Source organism: Danaus plexippus, chromosome Z (assembly GCF_018135715.1).
Source record: "Danaus plexippus chromosome Z, MEX_DaPlex, whole genome shotgun sequence".
NCBI classification, from domain to species: domain Eukaryota; kingdom Metazoa; phylum Arthropoda; class Insecta; order Lepidoptera; family Nymphalidae; genus Danaus; species Danaus plexippus.
The window spans coordinates 11,492,980-11,514,835 of NC_083559.1; the positions used below are offsets into that span (position 1 = coordinate 11,492,980).

The 21,856-nt window shown below is 29.6% G+C and overlaps 4 protein-coding genes across 9 annotated transcripts; 2 read left to right on the plus strand and 2 right to left on the minus strand.

Moving 5' to 3' along the window:
- Positions 1-825: 825 nt before the first annotated feature.
- On the plus strand, positions 826-1,691 carry LOC116777383 (mitochondrial inner membrane protease subunit 2). The gene has a single exon (XM_032670898.2). It carries the CDS (start codon positions 993-995, stop codon positions 1,485-1,487), a length of 495 nt encoding a protein of 164 aa, XP_032526789.1. The 5' UTR covers positions 826-992; the 3' UTR covers positions 1,488-1,691.
- Positions 1,692-1,767: 76 nt separating this feature from the next.
- LOC116777958 (threonylcarbamoyl-AMP synthase) lies at positions 1,768-2,539 on the minus strand. The gene has a single exon (XM_032671778.2). It carries the CDS (start codon positions 2,537-2,539, stop codon positions 1,781-1,783), a length of 759 nt encoding a protein of 252 aa, XP_032527669.2. The 3' UTR covers positions 1,768-1,780.
- Positions 2,540-3,117, minus strand: LOC116777959 (DNA-directed RNA polymerase III subunit RPC10). The gene is made up of 2 exons (XM_032671780.2): positions 2,802-3,117; positions 2,540-2,725 (listed from the first exon to the last, which is right to left on the minus strand). The coding sequence occupies exons 1-2, from the start codon at positions 2,940-2,942 to the stop codon at positions 2,540-2,542; spliced, it is 327 nt and encodes a 108-aa protein (XP_032527671.2). The 5' UTR covers positions 2,943-3,117.
- Positions 3,118-3,822: 705 nt separating this feature from the next.
- On the plus strand, positions 3,823-21,694 carry LOC133319931 (ceramide synthase 5). Of its 6 annotated transcripts, none has more exons than XM_061526270.1 (9): positions 3,823-4,210; positions 4,678-4,798; positions 5,366-5,386; positions 15,381-15,602; positions 15,760-15,993; positions 16,299-16,417; positions 18,273-18,417; positions 19,249-19,337; positions 20,750-21,694. In XM_061526270.1, exons 1-9 carry the CDS (start codon positions 4,032-4,034, stop codon positions 20,754-20,756), a joined length of 1,137 nt encoding a protein of 378 aa, XP_061382254.1. In that variant the 5' UTR covers positions 3,823-4,031; the 3' UTR covers positions 20,757-21,694. The 6 variants fall into 6 exon arrangements, with proteins under 6 accessions (XP_061382254.1, XP_061382257.1, XP_061382253.1 ...); XM_061526269.1 differs by lacking the exon at positions 20,750-21,694 and adding an exon at positions 19,533-20,742 and having other exon boundaries at positions 3,828-4,210; XM_061526271.1 differs by lacking the exon at positions 20,750-21,694 and adding an exon at positions 19,533-20,742 and having other exon boundaries at positions 3,831-4,210; positions 15,760-15,981.
- The last annotated feature ends 162 nt before the right edge of the window (positions 21,695-21,856 follow it).

Here is a 21,856-nt window from a genome sequence, read left to right on the forward strand (position 1 = left end):
AAAATAATATTTTAAAATATAATCTTGTTAAGTCAGAAAACATAAAAATAAAAATCACAAGAACAAAAACTACCTCTTGATTTGATCATTTAACTTATTCAATAATTAGACAGAAGCCTGTCTAATAATTAATACTTTAAAAATAAAAGAAATATTATAACATCACGTTATACATATTGGATGAATAATTATTATAGAAAATAGTTCCCCTTAGAAACTATTTTATTTCTTTATTTATTTTTTTGTAAAATAAGGTCTTAAATTATTCCTTAGTTCAAAGAAAAAAGTGGTATATTTAAATTAAATAGAAATAGACGTGTAATATGTCTGAAAAATATATAGCCTGCATGATCCGGTATCAATGATTATAAATAAATAACTAAAAGTAATTTAGTAAAAGCCTATTATTTCTTGATAGAACGATGACTTTAGGGTCATTAAAGGAGGTAAATAATTAAAATTGGCTAATAGTTATTAGTATAACGAGACGTTATTTAAATGTTTCTTAAAAGTTGTCATAATTATATGTTTACATAAATAATAAAACAATGCATTAAGTGTAGTTCATATGTTTTTTTTATCTAATTTTTCATTATTTTTCCCTTATATAACATGTAATTTCAAACCTTATCGTTAGATTGAAGATGTATTTAATTTTTATTGTTTTAATATTATAATCATGTTATACAATACTATATTACGAAAGTAATTGTTTAATTTTTACATATATATTGATTGGTTGTTTTAAATATGGCTTTCATCATACATATATCAAACAATTGTTGTAGCTTTTGTTGTCTATATTTTGCTGTCAGGGTCAGTGACAATCTCTATTTGTCAACTGTCATCTACCTCGTAATTATTAAAAAAAAAATACCTACTTCAAATTTTATAAAAATACTAATGGACCGTAAATGATTGATAGGAAATTAATTGCATATACCGACTATGTCGGTAACGTTTGACCGTCATACTAGCATATCGGCATATAAATGTTTCTCAAAAGTTTGTGCAAATCTATCCTTTTTGGAGTACCCATAGGCATAACCTTCCTTGACACAGTGGGATATGTCGCACGAGTGGAAGGAATTTCCATGCAACCAGTTCTCAATCCCGGAACCAAGAATACCGATTACGTATTTTTGTCGCGATGGTCAGTAAGAGATTATCAAGTTAAAAGAGGTGATGTTATCTCACTGGTGTCACCTAAAGACCCTAATCAGAAGATTATAAAGCGAGTCGTAGCTCTGGAAGGTGATGTTGTAAATACACTTGGTTACAAGAATCAATATGTAAAAATCCCTGAAGGCCACTGTTGGGTTGAAGGTGATCACACAGGTCATACATTGGATAGCAACACATTTGGTCCGGTATCATTAGGTCTGATTAATGCTAAAGCCCTTTGCATAGTTTGGCCACCCAGCAGGTGGCAGAATTTGGAAGCTAAGCTGCCAAACAACAGAACTCCTATCAGTAAATCAATATGAATGTCTGTGTATATATGTTTTGTAGATATACATGTTGTAATTATTATTTATAAATTCAAGTAGAATGTTTGCATTGCCCGAATTCTAGTAGATAGATTTTTAAAGAATTTATATTTGAAATTAATTTTGTTAGTTATTATTTATGAATAGTATATTATTTTGGTGACAATGAGATAAGCTAAATAAAGGTATTAGTGCTTGGTATTTTGTTTTTTTTTTTACAATTGTCAGTTTAAAGTCTAAAAATATATTCTGTAGACTTTTCCAAATAAAACAATCATTTATTTTGCTATTTATTTAACGGCACCTCTTAAACCATAACTATTTAAAAATTCAACAATTCTTTCATATGAAATACCTTTTCTAATTATATTATATTCTCCTTTAACAGACAGGTCAACTATTGTTGAACCAATTCTGTTAGCATTAAGGCCTCGACTTAAGGTACCACCATCAAACACTGCCCCCAAATGTTCATAGAGATGTTTAAACTCTTCTATGCACAGCGTTGATGGTTCATTACTAAAATTTGCACTTGTTAAAGCCACAGGTTTATTAAATACGTTGGTCATATTATTTATAAATACATTATTGGGTATACGAATACCAATTTTCGTTGTCTGTGGATTTAAATATGGATTATCTAAATATTTCGTCTTTTCTAAAACTACAGTAACAGGTCCTGGAAGCAAATTGTTAAGTAAAATATCACTTAAATGTGATGCATCACCCCAGTGTCTTACATCTAATATTGAATTAACACAGATTGCGACTGGTTTAATTGAATCTCTGCCTTTAATTGTATAAAGCTTTTTTATTGCTTCTGGACATTTAGCACTACAAGCGAGCCCATAAATTGTGTCTGTTGGCACAGCTATAACCTCTCCTTTTTCAAGGTATTCTGCCGCTTTAACATATGACGACACATCATCACAGGGAAATATTGATGCCATTTTATCAATTTTCATAGTTGACATCACACTTTTATACCTCACTAATATACCATAGAATGTGTTCTTCTTTAATATGTTCATGACAAGGTTCATCAACATTTAATCACGCCAATTATGTGCACATTTATGATTGCAACACCTATAAAATGTGGTCATGGGCTCATCAGCAGAGCGAGTTTGTAATTGCATAAAGAATGCTTTACCATGAGCACACTTTGGGCACACAGCATCGGTTGAATCTACATTCTCCCATGCAGCAGCACCACCCATGATATAATCTAATTCCTGAAACCAAAGTTGCAATATGATAAGTGAAATAATTTGGTAGTAATAGAATGATGCCATACAACAAATAACTAACCTTTAATTTTGGGAATGTGCGCGACGAGACTTTCCTCCGTATATTGTATATATAGGGGCAAGTATTACAACCATACCGTAGTGATGATTCAAAAGCTTCTTCAACCATAAGAATATTTGCACAGGTTGGGCAGAATAACATTATTTTCTATCAAAAATTATGGTAACATTTGCTGCAAAATAGTTTGATTTTAACTTTTTAGAGAGATATATATATAAATAATTTTGCTAAAGTAACAATTTTCAGTGTAATATCCTAAATTGTTCGTAACGGTAATCACATGGTCCAGTCTTATAAACTGTCAGTTAATATTTGACTGATGTGTTTAAAACTATGAATTTTGACAGCATGACATTATGATTCTTATAATCGAGTATCGAGGCAAGCAAATTGAGCATAGGGTTACCTTAATAAACTTTTATTTTTAAAACATTATCCTTTAAAGAGTTTACAATACTTATCGAAAAGGAAAGATATTCCTATAACTTCATTTCCATCTTTCCAGGATTGAAATAACCGTCAGCACGATCCGATCGGTTTGTTTTTCTAAGATCTATATCTATATCTAAGAATAGTTTATTACCCTGTGTGCTTTGAAATATTTTCAGCGATTAGATATATATATTTTAAAACAGGTTATCCTCTTCTTGATAATTAAGGTAGCGAGTTTTCTTACCTAGAATTAAAATATAAATTATATGTTACTAACACCATAATTGATGCAATGCTTCGAATATTTTATTAGATTTTTTCTTTTACTTATACCAATCGTTAGACAATGTCTCTATTAAATATACTATTTCATAACCTTGATACATGGTACAAGTCGTTTCTTGTACTTGTTTACCGTTTGAAATTTACTTAAAATTGTTACTATAATTTTTTAAAGGAAAAAGTTTGTTTTTTTATAATAAAATATGTATAATAATTTATTGACATTAATTTCGTGTTGGGTAGGATTGGCAACACCACATGAATTTAATGTTGAATTCAGAGCTGTAAAAACATGTACGAAAAAAAAAAAATGTTGAATTTGACACAGGATAAGTGATAACTATATAGTATCGTTCGTCAATCTTCCTGTTCAACAGCCTAGTGCTGTCTTGATCGGGTGTTTAAAACGAATATTTTTTTAATTAGTATTTATATACCATAAAAATATTTCGCTGAAAAGTGTGGAATATCGTGACTATTACTTGACCAGTGCATATAAAAAATAAAGTATTCACAATGTTGCGAGCTTTATTAAATAAATTTTGGGATGAGGATGTCTGGCTGCCGCCGAATACTACTTGGGAGGATATAACTCCAGGGCCGGATAAGGCTGTGGTGTACGCGGATTACAGACACCTTCTATACCCCATACCCTTGGCATTAGTGTTAATAGCTTTACGACAGGTATTAGAGAAGTAAGTTATAATTTTAATCTTACATGGTTCGTTACTTTTTACCTGGTTACAGTGCATGATTCATTGTTATCAAACTGAGAAATTGATAAGGTGATCTATAATTGATATTAAATTACTTGGTAGTTAAAGAATTAAATTTAAAGATTATGAGAATTTAGGGGTGTTAAAATAAATTTTAATGTGCATAATTACAAATACCAATTGGAACATGTTAATTTATTTAATTGTCATTCCTATATTATTATTTTTTTTGACAACTCTATAATAGTTTACTTTAAAATATAATTTTCTCTATACTATTTTGCTAGTGATTAATTATACTTGATTTTTATTATATAAATTAAACCAGGTTTTTAATTTTTAAATAAATGAATTTATTTTAAAATGAACCCATATTGTTATTTTTTTATTCTCAACTCTACAACTATTTCCTTATTAAATAATTAATAATAGTATATTTTTTTAAGATATTGGTTTGCACCATTCGGAAGGTCACTAGGTATTAAGAACACAAGACCAAAGAAAGCTCCAAATAATTCTAAACTAGAACTAGCATACATCGACTGTCCCAAAATAAAACATAAACAGGTGAGTTATTTATTTGATATTGAAAAATATAAAATTATTCATTTATATATCGATGTTATATTTGTTTAAAAATCTAGATGATCACTTAATTATCCCAATATATATATTTTTCTAATATGTTTATGTGTGGCTGTGTGTAGTTTGAGTTATTTTCCTAACATTAAAAGAATAAGTAATAATGAATAAGTCCTCATAACATTACAATAATGAGTATAAAGAATCTTGATCAATGCTGGAATTACTTTTTTTAATAGGAGGATAGTATTCATGTAGATATGCATGTATGTCAGTTTAATGTGTGTGTGTGTGTGTGTGTGTATGTGTGTGTTTGTGTTTTTAGTGATCTTATATATTCATATGTATTTTATATTTTTAGCAATATAGTAATTTTATGGTAAACAAGTAATCCTCCAAATTCTAATCAATTTTGTCGCTTTACTAAATGTGATTCAGAAATATTTTTTATTACTAAGTCAGCAGTTGTCATTAAGACTGATGTGTTTTGTTATTGATTAGTTTGTGTTTAATGGATAGTTAACTCTCTAATTGTGCTTCCTTTCGTTTCAGTTGTTTTTGAGCAAGGATGAGGTAATCTCACTCACACTTAGATATAATGCTTTATATTTATAATCGCATATAATTAATTATACAGTCTATAAACACTGCTGAGTTTTTGTTGCATTAATATTAAAACTGCATGCTCACCAGTTATAGTACTGTGTTTAAGAATAAAGTAATTAATGAGAAATAGGTTGGCATGTGACAATTATTAGCACTTAATGTCTCAAAACATCTCTGTGTTAAACAATATAAGACAAGAATACAACTGAACATGTTTTCTGTAGTAATTATTACAATTACTATTTTTATTTCAACACATTTTCACTTATGTTCAATGTGTAAGATTATTTGAAATAATTTTCATTTCCAAGTTGATTTTTATATAAGATGAATTTAATTGCATGATAGCATCAATTTGTGGCTTTGATTCAACCATTAGTTGTGTCCTATAGTTTAAGCACTAGATTGTATTCCTGTAATACATATCACTGAATATGTAGAGTGGCTTTAGTAATATAAAAATTAACATTCGACATATATATAGAACATGATTTGAAGTTACTTTTCACCATCAATTCTACTTTGTTATCAACATATCTAGATAACTTCATAATCAATGTTGTTAATTTAGGTCACTTCAACTTAAAGGGCGCATACAACGAAAAATCAATAATAATATTCTTTTTTTAACATTAGTGAGTAGAGCAAACTTTTTTTTATAGTAACATAGAATATTATAATTGTTCGTGTTGTCGGACATTAAATATTTTCTGTCTATAAGAAAATGCACAGGCTAAAGTCAATGAAACATTTTATAACCTTTAACCTCCTTTTTATATGATGGGGTCGCTTCAATTGAAGTTAATCTTACAATTATTATGAAGGGTGTGTTCAATGTTTCATTTATATCTTAATGATATCCAATTGTTATCTATATAAAAAAATGTGTCAATACAATAATGTCTAGAGATTTCTTGAGGCGATCCCATATTGGTCTGCTCAATTGATTCTAAAATGTGTTATACAAAGTGAAATCATCTAACGAGTTCTGTTAAGTTACGGTCGAATTATCATGTCCGTTGTGTTGATGGAGTGAACGCATACAATGTTTTTGTATTTGTACGACTAGCGCTTCCCTGCGGTTTGTCTCTTGTTTTTCGTAATCATCTCTATTACTTGCATTTTTAGATGTCTTATATCGCCATCGTATATAGCTGAATAATAATTCCATTTAAAAAGTTTCTTTAGGTTTTCGCATGAATGAGTAACTTTAGAATTTTTAATTACTGTAGCACTATTGTTCATTAAAATGAAGAAGAAATTGTGTCCGGCTTTATTGGGAAGTGGTTCATTAGCGCGAATAGAAGTTAAAACTATATTTGGCTTACACTTATTATTTATAAATATATAGTAACAGCGATTATTAATCTCTAAATGTTATTGTCAAGCTATTATTATATTATTTTTACGAGTTTTGAACATAAATCTATTTGATTTTATTTTTATTATCAGCGAATATGATGGTAAATAGAATCTAAAGATTTGTACCTTCTATGACACCAGTATTGTAAACGCATTAGCGAAATATAAATAAAATGTTTCCAAGTATTTATTACTTATGGAATATGAAGTAGACTTATTAATAAACGAATGTATAGAGGTACTTTTAAATTAATTTACGAGATATCTTCATGTCGATGTTAATTATATGCGGCGGCGAATTTTTATAAATGTACTGCGAATGCGATGGTTTAAAAAAAAAAACTTCAAAAAAAATACCTTTTTTTTTAAAGCGCCTAGTCGTTAAATGAATGTGACAAAAAATATTTGGAATCAGCTATAGGTTTTAATTAGAAAACGTTCGTTTGGGAATAGTTAAATTCAGTTGTTAATATATTGCATCAATCTGAGCGAAAATGAAAACCAACGTTAACCTTCCGCCAGCGTCATTTAGTATCAAGAGGACAATGATTTGAAGTCATTTAAGTCTTCCGGTTTTTTTTCAGTCTTTGATATTCTTTTGTTTAATTAACAAGAAAAGGAGAATCTTTGCAGTAGAGTCAGAAGTTATTAAGTTGCATAGATGGAAGCTTTTTACTAAACTTTTTATGTTGCCTTTTATGGCAACAAAGTCACGGACATGTGAAATTTTTCATACATTATATTGTGGAAGTGGAAGCGCATAAACGTATAAGCGCATCTTATTTTATTAATATCTGTGCTATGTTTTATACCCGCACAAAGCACACATCTGAGACTAGCTGTCTCATACTCATGCCACAAATAATTTGATTTTTTTCCATACATGTCAAAATATTTAATTAAAAAACGTAATAAGCTGTACTTCATTCGTTTTCGGTCAAGTCTTAAATCGAAGTGATTAAGGTATTAATGTATTTTGAGAATATGTAAAGTTATTTAATTGTCTATCATTAGTTCGATTTCGGTTTTGCTATACAAACTTGGAACTTAGTGTTTATTCATTTGTTTTTATCTCAACACTAAAGAAAAGAATAAATTATTAGTTGGAAAGTTTACTAATTCCAAATTTTTTTAAAATACTCACGTGTATAAAGAGTTAGGTACAATGAAAAAGAATTGCAAATAAATGTGAAATAATAAAAAAGAAACTAGATTAAATAGGATTATAATTGAAAGAAGCTGCCTATATAGAGTTTAAGATAAAGTAAATAATATCCATTTGGAGATCTTAAAAATATAAATTCTTCATAGTATATTAGTTGTACTAACATTAGTTATAAAATACCTAGCAATTAATATTAACTATTTAATTCGTAGCACAGTAATTCATATAAAAATGTATGAATGTAATATAATTGTATTCGAACTAAATTGACCTCAATTCTTATGAGAATATGTTAGGAAGAATGCAGTGTACTATATTTTTTAATCATATTAATTAATTTAATGGTACCGTCTGTTACGACTAAAGACATTGGTCGTGACAGATAGACGAATGTTAGTACATTGTTTTAACGTAGTATTTCCTTAGATAATAATGCAATAATGAAAAAAAAATTATATTCAGTATCCAATTGACTCGTATATTTAGAGTTAAGATAATGTCTTGCCAGCCTTATTATGCATATTTTCGTATAATGTTTTTAATAGCACATAGATACGTAAGGTTGAAGCTCAACGATCGAAATTCGATATAAAATATTTACATATTTTACAAAGCGTAACTACTACACTACCATATCTTCGCCTACATCAACAATTGTGACAATCATTTTCAATAACTTTAATAGGCTCTGGATGATAACAATTGACATTTCAACAAACCATTGAATTCTTAGTACACATTGTGCTCAAAATATCGGCCCCATTGTTTGAAAATGTATCAGAATGAATACAAATTAAAAAAATATATATTGTATGTGTTACGATAAAAATATTAATGAACGAGAGCTCGCAAACTGTTGCATGCCAGGCACCAACCATGATAATTTAATGGAGCAAAATTTTACAAAATTTTATTTTTAAATAACACATATTGTTTTATACGTACAAAAAATATTTAATATAAGGGATGGAAATGATAACAGTGTCATACAGTTGTAAAGGTAAATAAATGTCGTGTTTAATATTTAGGCATTTCTTCTTGGTGAGATTGGCTCTAGGATAGATAAGGCAATAAAAATATGTAGTAACATTTTTTCTATGTTAAAAATATAATTAAAATTAATTTAAATAATTTTTCGTTGACATGATACCACGTCAAGTGCCTCTTCAAAAATTTACATTTCCTGCATTATTTAAACCTGTTTCAAGAGTTTTTATGGTGATATGAGGGTTATTCGTACATCATTTAAATTGAATTCATCTAAAAACTTTCTATGACTAAATTGCAATAACTGAATATCAATTAAATAGATTAAAAAATCATACTAAATTTGACGTCATACAATTCTTCTTCAGATTTAATTATGCGCACCAAGCCTCGGACAAAACTCAGTCATGAATGTTCGAACTATCATCATTAAATAATATAACCTTGCTAAAGTAATAACATTTTAGCAATGATGCTGTAAACAGCCTTGCTAATACAAGGAATATATAATTATAAACAATAGTTTTAAGTAAACAACTTAAAGGCATTGTAATTCGGAATGACATATTTTATTTGAAACTGCTCCTACATATCACTAGAAAAATTTAATTATAATATACTCGTATATTGGAAACACTGGATGATCTTTTGGGTTTTTACCTTCCTTTCCGGTTTATGTATTAGGCTGTCGTAATTAACTAATACCAATAAATATTGGTTTTTATATTCCTTGGAGGTAGTTTGCACGTTGGCATTATATATAAGATTTTCTTAATAAACTTCAAGTCCCTGTTAAAATTTAATATATGAATCACGAGTTAAAGTAATGAGATATGAAATATTCATCTGATGCAGAAGTGCTCTCAACTATTTATCATAAGAAGATGACTTCTTTCGACGGTCTTTCTTCATCTTTTAGAACAAATACTTATGATTTCAGGCTAAACTTAAGATACGTAAGGCCTTTTCCTTACATATGAGCCGCTATTGCTTGTCCCTAATGCAAATTTTCACAATTTTGATGTGTATAGGAAGGATCCCTTCTACTCTCTGTACTCAATAAAAAGGATTCCTTATGTATCTTAGCGATTAGTGCTCACTAGTTGTCCAGTCTGCAAACACATAAGACACTTTCAATTTCTGGGAGAAGAGTATGTTTTTTTGTGCATATTCTTTTGTAATGCATATCTGCACAGTTCATTCATAGGTAAAATTCGCTTCGAGTCAAGCTTAAGACATCGTCTTTGAACAGGAGTTATTATAAATAGGAGACCTTTCTTTCAAAATAGTTGGAAAAGTTTTTCTTGCACGCCGAAGGAAACTAGTTTATCCGCCAGGCGAATGAATGAATGACTCCTACATAAAAATGTATTGGAAATATTTCCTGATTTTTATATAACTTATTACACCTAATTTAAATTATTGTCACAAATAGTATAATGAAAAATAAGTGATCCTCACCCCTATAGCAAAAACTTTTTAAAGAAACAGTGATAAGGTGTTTTTCGTAAAATTATCGCAAGAAATTTCTCAATGTATGTGGCAGACATCATCAGCTAGTATACTCACTTTTATCTGAGCGCTCATTTCGCAATGTTTACCGCGCTAATGGGGTTTCAACGGACTGTTTACAGCCGTAACCCAACATGTTTCATCCGTTGTGATAATTCCGCGCCATTAAAATATAAAGATAGCGTAATCTGCTAAGGAGTGACTGAATTGTTTGCGACCTTGACCGGTTTCCTGAATTGAATGACTACTTCGACTGCAAAAAATTATATATCTAGGTACCATTTTAGAAATACCATGCTTCGTTGAATGGTAGTTATTTCAATGATAGCTTCACTTCCATAATATTTTTTTTTATCTTTAGCTGCTTCAAAATTGAATGTCGTTACTGACTAATGTGTTTAACTGATAATATTAGAATGTCTTGTATATTTACTTATAATATTATTCTACTTATGTAAGTTTATTGAAAGTAATTTTTGATGTTTTTCCTATGGTCCTTTATATAAATTTATTCAATTAAGACAATACAGTTACTTGAAGATGATTTCATTTTACGTTTATGACGACACAGTATATAAATCTATTCATCAAATTACCCTGAATAAAAGCAAATAGGAGTTTTTGTTTATTTTTATTATTAAACAGTAATAGCTATTATATAGGTGTAGCATTCCGCAACCGCACTGCGGTAGCACGTCTTATGAATGTATATCGATTATCGTATTAATCCATTGGTTTAAATTGAACAATATCTTAATATAGAATTCAGACTAGTTTTACGTCACCCTCTTTAATTATAATAAAAATAAAACGATAATAGATTAGATATTGGAATGTTGGTTTTGTCACAAAAGCACAGATAGATAATAACACAATCAAATACATCACAGAATATATATATAAAAAAATATTTAAATATATATTAGAGAATATAGAAACGTCTTGAATTAGTTATATTTATGGAACAATTTGAAGTATACAAATAGGTTCTTTATCAGGTCATTAGTACAATGAGCGTCCATTGAAGATTCAATTATCGCCTACGTACGTTACAATATAACAGACCTTGAATTCCGACCTAGTTTCGTCAGCACCTGCAATTTTACGGCTAGATTTTTCTCTGCATTGTCCTTTTAGAGAATACTATATGGTTAAGACGGCTTTTGAAATTTACCTTAATTATTTTCTTAAGAACTGAAAAATATCTTAAACGCTTTGAGTACATAAATATATATATAATATTTTATTTGCCTTGTATCCAACTGAATTATGATTTTTTTTAATAACCATACTGTTGAACCTTTATTGATAAGGATTTTTGTTATCAGATTTGCTCCATGCTATTGATAAGGATTAAGCGTCTCGACACCCATATAATTTCAATTATTTCTGATAAGATAATATTAATATTTGTGCCATTTTTAAATGGTATTCTCATAATAAGATACGAGTCAGCCTGCCTCGTGTTCTTGGACAATGTCCCTTTTATGAGAATATGTGCCAGTCGCATAGAATCTGCAAAATTGCGAATAGATCAAGACACGCAAAGCGAAGTTATTTTTATTTATATTCAGTGTATATTAATTTAAGATATTAATGAATTACAAATAATATATAAAAAATGCAAAGTTACTTTTAGTGTGCATACTTTATTTTATTTCATTTAAAAATATACGATACATCATCGGAGCATTTTTTTTATTATTTTATGTTACAAGTATTATTAATATGATAACACACAGACTTATATTTTTTATCCAATAATATGTTATGTAAATTATATATCAGACTAGGTACCAGCCCCTACACGGGCTCTTTACAAAAAACATAAAATAGCCTATTTAATTTTGAGAATTAAACTTATATTATGATAACTTTCAAACGGTACCCCCGATTTAAATAATTTAAAAAGTAATTTACAGATATTCATGTAGGCTTGAAAACGAAGAATTTATTTGTTAATACTTAATACCGTATTTATGTAAATAGTTTTTCAATAAACGGTTTAGGACTACCAATTTTTAAAAGTTATAAAATGGATATAGTATATTATCTTTAAGGTATAGACATATGCCACCGCGGACTTTTCTGTAGACCTATATAAGATACACAATTCCACCTTATATTATTTTGTTATATCTCAAAGACTTAAGGCAGCATTTTCGTTAAAAGCTCTCAGGCGGCTCATGTTTTCCCGACATCTTCAACAAATATCGTTAATGTACACACAAGTAAATACAAAAACTTAACAAATTATATACTAAAACCTTCCTCGTAAATCACGCTATCGAGTGGTGATAAATGTTTGATAATTGGTGCAGTAGTTTCTCCGTTTATTGCGAACAGACAAACAGACAGACGCGACGAGGGACTTTGTTTTATAATATGTATTGATTGATTGATTATTGTGACGTAACATGTACTTTCTGTTATGTTATCATTCCGATAGAGACGAAACTCTCAGCATTCCATGGATTCACCATGCGGGTGCCAGCTCTATCGCGTTGTAGGGAGAGGAGCTTCAACAGTGCCTGGGACTTGTGACCCAGGTGTAGGTGTGAAGGGCCCCTATCTAAACGCTTTAAACGCTAACCACTACCGTTCAAGCTCCTCTCTCCACCTAACCAAGTTTGAAATGAACCTACTAGGGCTGCCTTCGAAGTAAGTTCTAAGAAGGAATTTATGTTAGTTCTGGACAGGCCCAAGTACTTTAGTAGGGTGTAGAGTTGATGTTATACCTCTGTTTGATGGTATACCTCTCTCTCCCACCTCTACCGCGTACATATTTACGATGAACCTATTCTTAGTGGGTTCACTTGTGACCTTGATGGCATCGTCTTTGGGGATGGTGGTTTCCCAAGGAACCGTAAGCTCTATTAACATAACGCACTTTAAAATTCGCGAATACAGAAATATGTCTGTTCTGGCCGCCGACGCACAAATCCGCTGGGATTTCGTTTGTTTCTCACACGTATCCATCATTATAGTCCAATCCGGAGCCGCTTTAAATAAAGAATAAAGCTAGACGTTTGTTTTTATAGCCCTAGTGCCTTTTCTCACAAAACTTATTGATCGCTAGTTTACTGTTTTCCTTTTTGCGCTCTGGCTACCTAAATACTAAACGTTTTACGTAAGATTTCTAGAATCCTATCGGCGCGAAGCGAGTATTGATTGCTATCCAGAAGTTGCTTACATCCAACCAGTAAATGCTTAGCAATTCCAACTGCCTCCTCGTAAATATAGCAAGTTTTTTCGGTACCTTAACCCCATTTTACTAAATTACTTTGATCTGGGAGAGTTATTTGGAACGCATTGAAATCAAATTTTAGACGTGCTGGCGACCAATCATGAATTAAGGTGCGCCATTTTTGGGCTAATGGGATGCAAAAATCTCCTATGTCTAACCACTCCTGCAATTCTAAACTCAATGCATTTAAATGAAGCTAATATTTTCGGATTACAACGCGTTATTTTATTATTTTTAAAAACTACATACTCCCGACGTTTCGGTTACTTTACAGCAACCGTGCTCACTGCAAGTCGTCTTGCCGAATATAAGACTGATATATCCGTATTATTGGGCATGCTTACATGAGCCTAATCAAATAATTTTCGTTATTCGTCCTTTTGACTGTTTCTTTGTTCCTGATAGTTTTCAAAGACGGGAGAGTATTTTTTCTGAGCAATTCGACATTATAAGAAAAATCTAAGGCATTTATTTTGGACATAACAAAAAAATATATTACAAAGCCGCGATTGTGTTGCTAGTCTCCAATACTAAAGCTTTCGGTTTACACTACAATTTTTCATAGTTAAACTAATTACAGACAGTTGCTAGTACTTTATTCATCAACCTAAGCAGGTAGTAGCGAGTTTGAAGAATAATAAATGACAAGCCAGGAACACTAGGAAAAGATAAAAAATTATCTATACAATTTCTAAATGTATTACTCATTAAAAATAAATGTTGCGATGGAACAAGGAAACGATGATATATCTAGGTTTATCACTATCAGTTCTATAGAGTGAAGTATAGACGATAATAGTAAGGACATTAATTTTCAATTAGTCATATAAATGAATTGTTTACCAAAAATACTACAATTCTGTTAGTTCCAATATTCTCTACATCTATAATGTAGGCAAACGACCTTAATTGTGGGCACACAAATTACAATAGCTAACTTACAAATGCTATATGAAAATTATCATCAATCAAACCGTCAAAGAAATAGTATTACTGGTGAACTGGCACGGCGGTCTAATTATTTGATAGAGCCGCAGGGCTGTCCATTGTTGCTGGCTGGTTTTGATATCAAATAGAAGTTATTGTATGAACTTTTTATATACTTACTGTTATTACAACTCAAATCATCGGTAGATTTAATTCTGATATACAATACATACATGCATGTTTTTTACATGTTCATGTAATATTAGTATAAAGTAAAACATTGTAAGCGAAAAGTTTTTAAAACAATATCTGGATTTTGTTATTAATAAATGCAGTTATTGTTATTAGAAACACGTTACAAATGATTTTTAAAGGATTGAGACTGCAAATATAGTTTTTTTTTGTGACTTAACCTAAAATAATACGTATATCTTCTTTTTACTGCAAATAGTCACTATATAAAAAAGTTTTACATTCATTTTAAATTTTTTATACAGAACCTGAATTTTCGTTGATTAAATATGCTGTATATTTCTAATTGTTTAGTAATAACTTGGCGAGGCTTCTGCACCATTTATTGTTATAAGGATGAAAAGCTCCTCAGCTTCGAGCAGAGAATAATTGAATTTCACACCTAACGAAATCAGCGCTTTCGGCTAAATATTTTTCATTTGTATATTACATTTGCATGCACCTTTTAAACTGTCATTATAACTTTCAAATAGATTTCCGAGTGTAGAGAAAAAATGCTGTTATTTCAGATATGTGCTCTAGCGAAGCAGTTGGACATGTCAGAGAGGCAGGTGGAGAGATGGTGGAGGTTAAGGAGGAGCCAGGATAAGCCTTCTACCCTTGTGAAGTTTTGCGAGAACATGTGGCGGTGCACATTTTATTTGTACAATTTTTCTTACGGAATGTTCATTCTATGGGATAAGGAATGGCTATGGGACATCGACCAGTGTTACATCGGTTATCCCCATCAGGTGAGCTGATGTTTTACCTAATTTATTTCTAGAAAAGTTTATTTTTATATTATATGGTTTTTAAATTGATAATGGAGCATTAAATTTTGTTTTAACGGTTGGTTTAAAAAATCGTAATGTATATAATAGATTCATTGTATACTTTATCATATTCCAGGGTCTCACTCCGGACATATGGTGGTATTACATGATATCGGCAGCGTTCTACTGGTCTCTGACCATATCTCAGTTCTGGGATGTTCGTCGTAAGGATTTCTGGCAGATGTTCGTCCACCACATCGCCACCATCTTACTGCTGTCTTTCAGCTGGGTGTGTAACCTTCATCGGATTGGTACACTGGTGCTGCTGCTGCATGACTGTGCTGATATATTCTTAGAGGTGAGTAAGAAGGTGAATATTGTAATCAATATCTTATATTAATTTACAAAGATCGAACAGATGTGTTAGTATAAGCTTAGTTTGATACCAGCAGACAGATGTGAGTTATTAATGACTTAAGGAAGGAAGTAATTGATAGTGACGTATATGCAATGTTATTGAATATTACAATAACCAAATGAATATTATACCCTGTTAGTCAAGTATGCATTTCTATGAGCCTACGGGAAATTATTGATTGTATACGTGAGACTATAATTCACGTACATAATAATTTTGTTTAATTTTATTTATAATTTATTATGTTTGTTCCTCAGGCTGCTAAGGCGGCGAAATACGCTAACTATCAGAAGCTATGTGACGCGATATTCACGGTGTTTACAGCGCTGTGGATTATGACGAGATTAGGAATATATCCTTTCTATATCATTTGGAGGTAAATATACAACCGGTTATGAACAACAGATGTACATGTTCATATTTTTAAAACGTTTGAAGCAAAATCTTAACAATTCTTTCGTTAAATCTGGGTTAGGTTTTATAAAGTCTACTATGAAATTTTAATATAAAAATATCGTTCAAACATGTCTTCTGAAAAACAAACACTTAAATGTTTTAAAACAATCACCGAGTGTCATATCCACTTATCACACTAGCACATACTCCATCCAATAGTTGTCCTTTCCTTTGTAGATATTATTTGGGTTACAAATTTGAGCATTATTTTTTAACGTGGCAGAAAAATTCATAATATGGAGGGTAGAAAGTGAGAAATAAAAATAAGTTTTCCCTTCTCAGTGCATTCTTCTTTAGTTGACAAACGTTTGTTAAAATCATTATTTGTAGATAAAATTAATTTATTCTGGCCAGGTTGCAAAATCAGTGGCCATAATTTTCTAACGGAGAAAGAAATTTCGGATGTCTTTCTGGATGTTGTATCTCGTTTATGGTACTGTAAATTTTTTAAAATTTTTACCTTTTCACTTTAGAGGGCCAAGGTACTGTGACAATAATAAAGTCAACCCTGCTTCCGTTATGGCTTTCTTGTAATCACATCTTTATGATGGTGCTCAAAATTATTGCAACTAATAGTTTTAGCGAGTACCTTCCTTCTTCTTTAAAATTGCAACAGTCAAAATGAGTTTTTGTGTTTGAGAGAAATGGGTAGGTACTTCCGGCCGCCGAAAATTTTTATAGAATCCCTGTCTACCTGCATCTTAGGTGTGCAATTTTTTTTGCCATCGTTATACCTGACTAATAATTCCTCAAAACAGTTCTCTCAAAATAATGTGAGGTTTGCTTGTTTTTTAAGTAACTTGATGACTGAAGCTGACTATATTCATATTTTAATTTAATCAATTTTTTTATTAAACTGGACCTCTGTGAATAATGATTTTGCTAGAGTGTTGGAATTTAGACCGGCCAAAAGAAACACACTTCCCATCTCACACACTATTATTCCCCCCTAAAATTTTAAACCCACACTTGGGTTTCGTAAAACAAATTGGCTTTTCAAATCAAAAATGCTAAATAATAAGTTCGAAATTGAAATAATAATAAATATTAAAAATTAAATTACAATTTTAATAAATTTTATAAAAAAAAATCTTTTTTATGGGGTTTTGTGAGTTGTCAAAGACACCGTCGTAGTTTTTATGCAGGGATTAAGCTTCTTCCGATACCATTGAAGTCAGGTATTCCTGACAATTCATATAAATTTGTCCTTGTATACCTTAAATTAATAATTGTACTTTCTTGTACTACCCAATATTATACGTGTTTCAAAATATTATATTCAAATCTGGACTTCATGGATGCTTTATCTTTGAGCCGTTGTCTAAGTAATGAAAATTCGAATATTTGTTTTCGATGACTAGAAGGGGAAAAGAACAGTAAAAAATCTCTCACTTACGTTTAATTTTATAACGTGTTAGGTTGTAGACTATGCAACCATATAAATTTTTGAATAGGTCTGGTAATAAAATTAGCATAAAAACCACTAGCATATTACAATCTTTTATTTCTCATATTTTTATTGAAGAATCGTTCAAATTTTATTATAATAAATAAAACAAAGAATAAAAATCCTGTAATAAGTAAAATAAACAGAAGCGTAAACATTAATATTGTTAAAACTTTTTAACTATTTTCTCTATATATCTTCGATTTCATAATGAGTGAAAAAGGGCAGATAATAAAACGATCACAAGACAATCAATACCAGTTTCTATTTACAAAAAAAAATTTGTTTGGTTGGACCACCATCTACAGTTCAGTCTTTTATTTTACAGTACATCGATTCGTGCTCCCATGTTACTACCAATGTTTGCTGCCTACTATATCTTCAACTCGTTACTGTGTCTGCTACTGGCTTTACATATGGTCTGGACATGGCTTATATTACAAGTCGCATATAAATCTATCAATGCTGGGAAGGTTTGTATTAAGTTTAACATAAAAATTATTACGTACACATGTGTACTTCAATAATATTTTAAATACCTTACATATTATTGTTTGGTTTTAAAATGTAACCTACTAGTTAAGTCAGCATACAAATTTGGTCTGTGAAAAAGAAATACTCTTCATATATACTGTAACATCTTGTATTAAATTTTTTTTTAATGATAAAAATATTAATAAATCACCGTCAAAAAAAAAATATATATATATACGTATCTGTTATTGGGTGACAGTTGAGGTTTGATCAGGTTATTATTATTTAAAAAAATGCAGTAAATTAATATATCTTCAAATTTGCCAGATATAAAAAAACAAAGCTTATATTCTGGAATGTGGTAATTGTTTTCATTAAAAGGCATAAGAATTTTATATTATACATTTTCTTAAATCCTTGTCATTAGCAAGAGGACCCTTTACGTGCATGGTTATATACCAGGTCCAATCCAATTTGTTACTTTCCGATTTTTTTTTTGTTTATGGTTTGAAGCAGAGACATCTATTTTCTGATGATAATAAATAAGTCAGTTGGCCCCTAAATAGTTATTTTAAAATATTACTCACAAAAAAAAAATTTATATGCGAAAGATTTCTTTTTTAATCTAAGAAACTGAATTTAGGCCAAAAATGCTTATAGTCTTCTGTATTCTGAACATCTTCTAGCAGCTGAATGGATTTAAATGTAATTTCTCTAGATCTTTAAAGCTACATAGAATATATGACACTTATTAAGGAATTACCTTTGGGAAATGAGGAAAAGATGCAATATTAATAATGAATATATTAAAATTTTCAATTTATTTCCAGATGGAAGGTGACATAAGGAGTTCTAGTTCAGAATTCAGCGACAGTTCACATCAATCAAACCACAGTACACCAAATAGGAACAGCAAAAAGTAAGTGAAAACATAATTAATGCACGTCATTAATGACTTCACGTTCTAATAATTAAATGTCTTGTGCGTTTCACCGATCATATTTTTTTTCTTAACAAAAAAAAACTAATTGCCTGTAAAGAATTATTCGAAATGCACTTCTATATCTATGTTATAATAAGCAAAACTTCAATACAGGTTCACTTCTAATTTCAGAGACACATAGAGGTCATCATTCCTATGATACAAATTATCAAGAGTTACTGACAAACAAAAACGTGGTACCATCTATATAAAGGCAGTGGAATGTATATTGAATATTATTTTGCTATTGGCTGAAATTCATATCAAAATTTGTAAATATTTATTGTTATAGCAAAACTTAATACTAAAAGACCAATAGTAACTAATTTCAAACAATCAAATTTACCAAAGCACAAAGATTTTCACATATTTTTTTTTTCATTTACATAGGGAGAGAACACCAAGAACTAGTCAAAATTATTAATTTTGATTAGGATAAAAAAAAAAGTTATTTTTAGATTTCATGGTATACTTTGACTAATTAATATTTTATATAAAAATGCATAATTTTTGGCTTATGTTTTTAAGGCTGAACATTTTTGAATGCTAATTTATATTTGCATTTGCAAATTATATGAAAAACTATACCCATACAATATGAAGTGTTCATCTAGAAGATTGTCTGCGCCTTTAAAAATTGTAATTTTGTTCTAAAATAGCCAATTTTATCTAAGTATGTAATATTAACTGTACTTATGCTTTATTAACTATTAACATTCAATTTAACGCTCAAATTACTTAAGCTTTATCAAGCGGCCATATCTATTTTCAAATATACTTAACTAATTTAGTCAAAGTTGAAACACATTATGAAGCGATTATACCAAAAAAATATTTATTTCATGGCTCATTATAATTTCTATGTTCCTTTGCTGTATTGCATTTATTTATTCATAAAATTGTTAAAGAATCCAATTTTTATACTTTAAATTAGAAAATTAAAATTCTTATTAATTCCATAAAAAAATAGCAATAAATAGCATTTCGATCTATCTTGACGTGTCATAATATAAATTATATCTAGTTAATACCTTAATGTATTAATTAGCTTACTAGTAAAACAAATATTAACACTAGCAACATTGTTAAGGCGGTGGTTTTGTTTTGGTGTAATTTAGAATAATTACCTCATTTGTGGTACATAAAAGAGGGCTATCAATTTTATTATAATATAGCTCCGTAAAATTTTTGGTGCGGTTAAAAAAATATCCATATCATTTATAGTGATGCACATCGTAGTTTTAATGCAACTGAACACCCAAAGACGCTTTTCTAGTTAAAACAAATTTATAAATAAGTATTCCTCTAGACAGATTAAGAAGTTTTTATGTTGTTTTTTTTTTTTTTAGATTTTAAAACAATACTTCCCGTTATGGTTGTGTAATGTTCAACATTTGTAATTTTATATAATTTTTTTTCACATATTAAAACAAATGATTATTTTTATATAATTAGATTAATTTTTAAGTTTGAAGAGATTTGGTTTATATTATTTCTGTATTTTATGTAAGCGAACAAACACTTTTTTATATACTATTAAGACATTGCTGAAGATGTTACCATTTGCCTCAATCGGAATAACAACGATGTTACTTAGTTCTTAATATGTTATACATATACAATTTTTAAATATCACCAATGTTAAATATTTATTGTTCATGTATGTGAAATATATAGAAAAATAACGATATCTACTAAAATCGGTAATTACCGATACAATCGTGCCTTTCTGTGTCCGGTGATCGAGATTAGATAACGTCGAACCTAGTCTGTAGGCTCATTGACACGGAGGCCTTAAATTTACAAAGCTTTTTTTACAACGTCAATATTAGAATTAGATATACACTTAATTGAGCATAAAGTCAAGTTATGAAAGTACACACTGTTACATATACGATATTTTAGTGTTGTTTCACATTTGTACATAGTATTATATCTTTTTTTATTCCTTAGAACATGTGCCTGAAAGTTTGTTATGCCTTTTTAAAATGTTTAATAAATTGTAATTAATATTTTGTTCGTTTATAAAACTTAATTTAGCGAATGATTATCGAAACAACTTTAGATATGTTGTCATTTTACCATTGTGAATTTGATAAGCAAAAGTTGTTTTTTGAAAACCCCGTTGAATTTGTAAATGTTATCATGTTGTTTTTTATTTCCAATTTCCGGAGCTTTTTTTATATGTAAAGTAGGCAGCGAAAATGTGTGTCTGAGCTTTATTATGCACAAAATATGTATCTTTTGTATGCGATCAAAACGGTAAATGGTAATACAAAGAGTATTATAAAGAATGTTGATGAGTTTTATTTAAACCTTAAATTTTAATGAAATTACTTAAAACGCATTTATTTATATTTTGTGTTTTAAGTATTGCATATAGAATATTATATTATTAATTTTAATCGTAAAGTAATAATTAGAACGTCTTAAGATTTTCAAAAATAAATTTGTAT

What these genes read in the sequence shown, in the direction of transcription:
- LOC133319931 (XM_061526269.1), top strand. Translation starts at nt 4,032, where the DNA reads ATGTTGCGAGCTTTATTAAATAAATTTTGGGATGAGGATGTCTGGCTG. An exon ending in TTACGACAGGTATTAGAGAA is followed by an intron (nt 4,211 to 4,677) that starts GTAAGTTATAAT and finishes TATTTTTTTAAG; the next exon opens with ATATTGGTTTGCACCATTCG. An exon ending in TCTTAGAGGTGAGTAAGAAG is followed by an intron (nt 15,994 to 16,298) that starts GTGAATATTGTA and finishes TTTGTTCCTCAG; the next exon opens with GCTGCTAAGGCGGCGAAATA.
- LOC116777958 (XM_032671778.2), bottom strand. Translation starts at nt 2,539, where the DNA reads ATGTTGATGAACCTTGTCATGAACATATTAAAGAAGAACACATTCTAT.
- LOC116777383 (XM_032670898.2), top strand. Translation starts at nt 993, where the DNA reads ATGTTTCTCAAAAGTTTGTGCAAATCTATCCTTTTTGGAGTACCCATA.
- LOC116777959 (XM_032671780.2), bottom strand. Translation starts at nt 2,942, where the DNA reads ATGTTATTCTGCCCAACCTGTGCAAATATTCTTATGGTTGAAGAAGCT. An exon ending in GCACATTCCCAAAATTAAAG is followed by an intron (nt 2,726 to 2,801) that starts GTTAGTTATTTG and finishes CTTTGGTTTCAG; the next exon opens with GAATTAGATTATATCATGGG.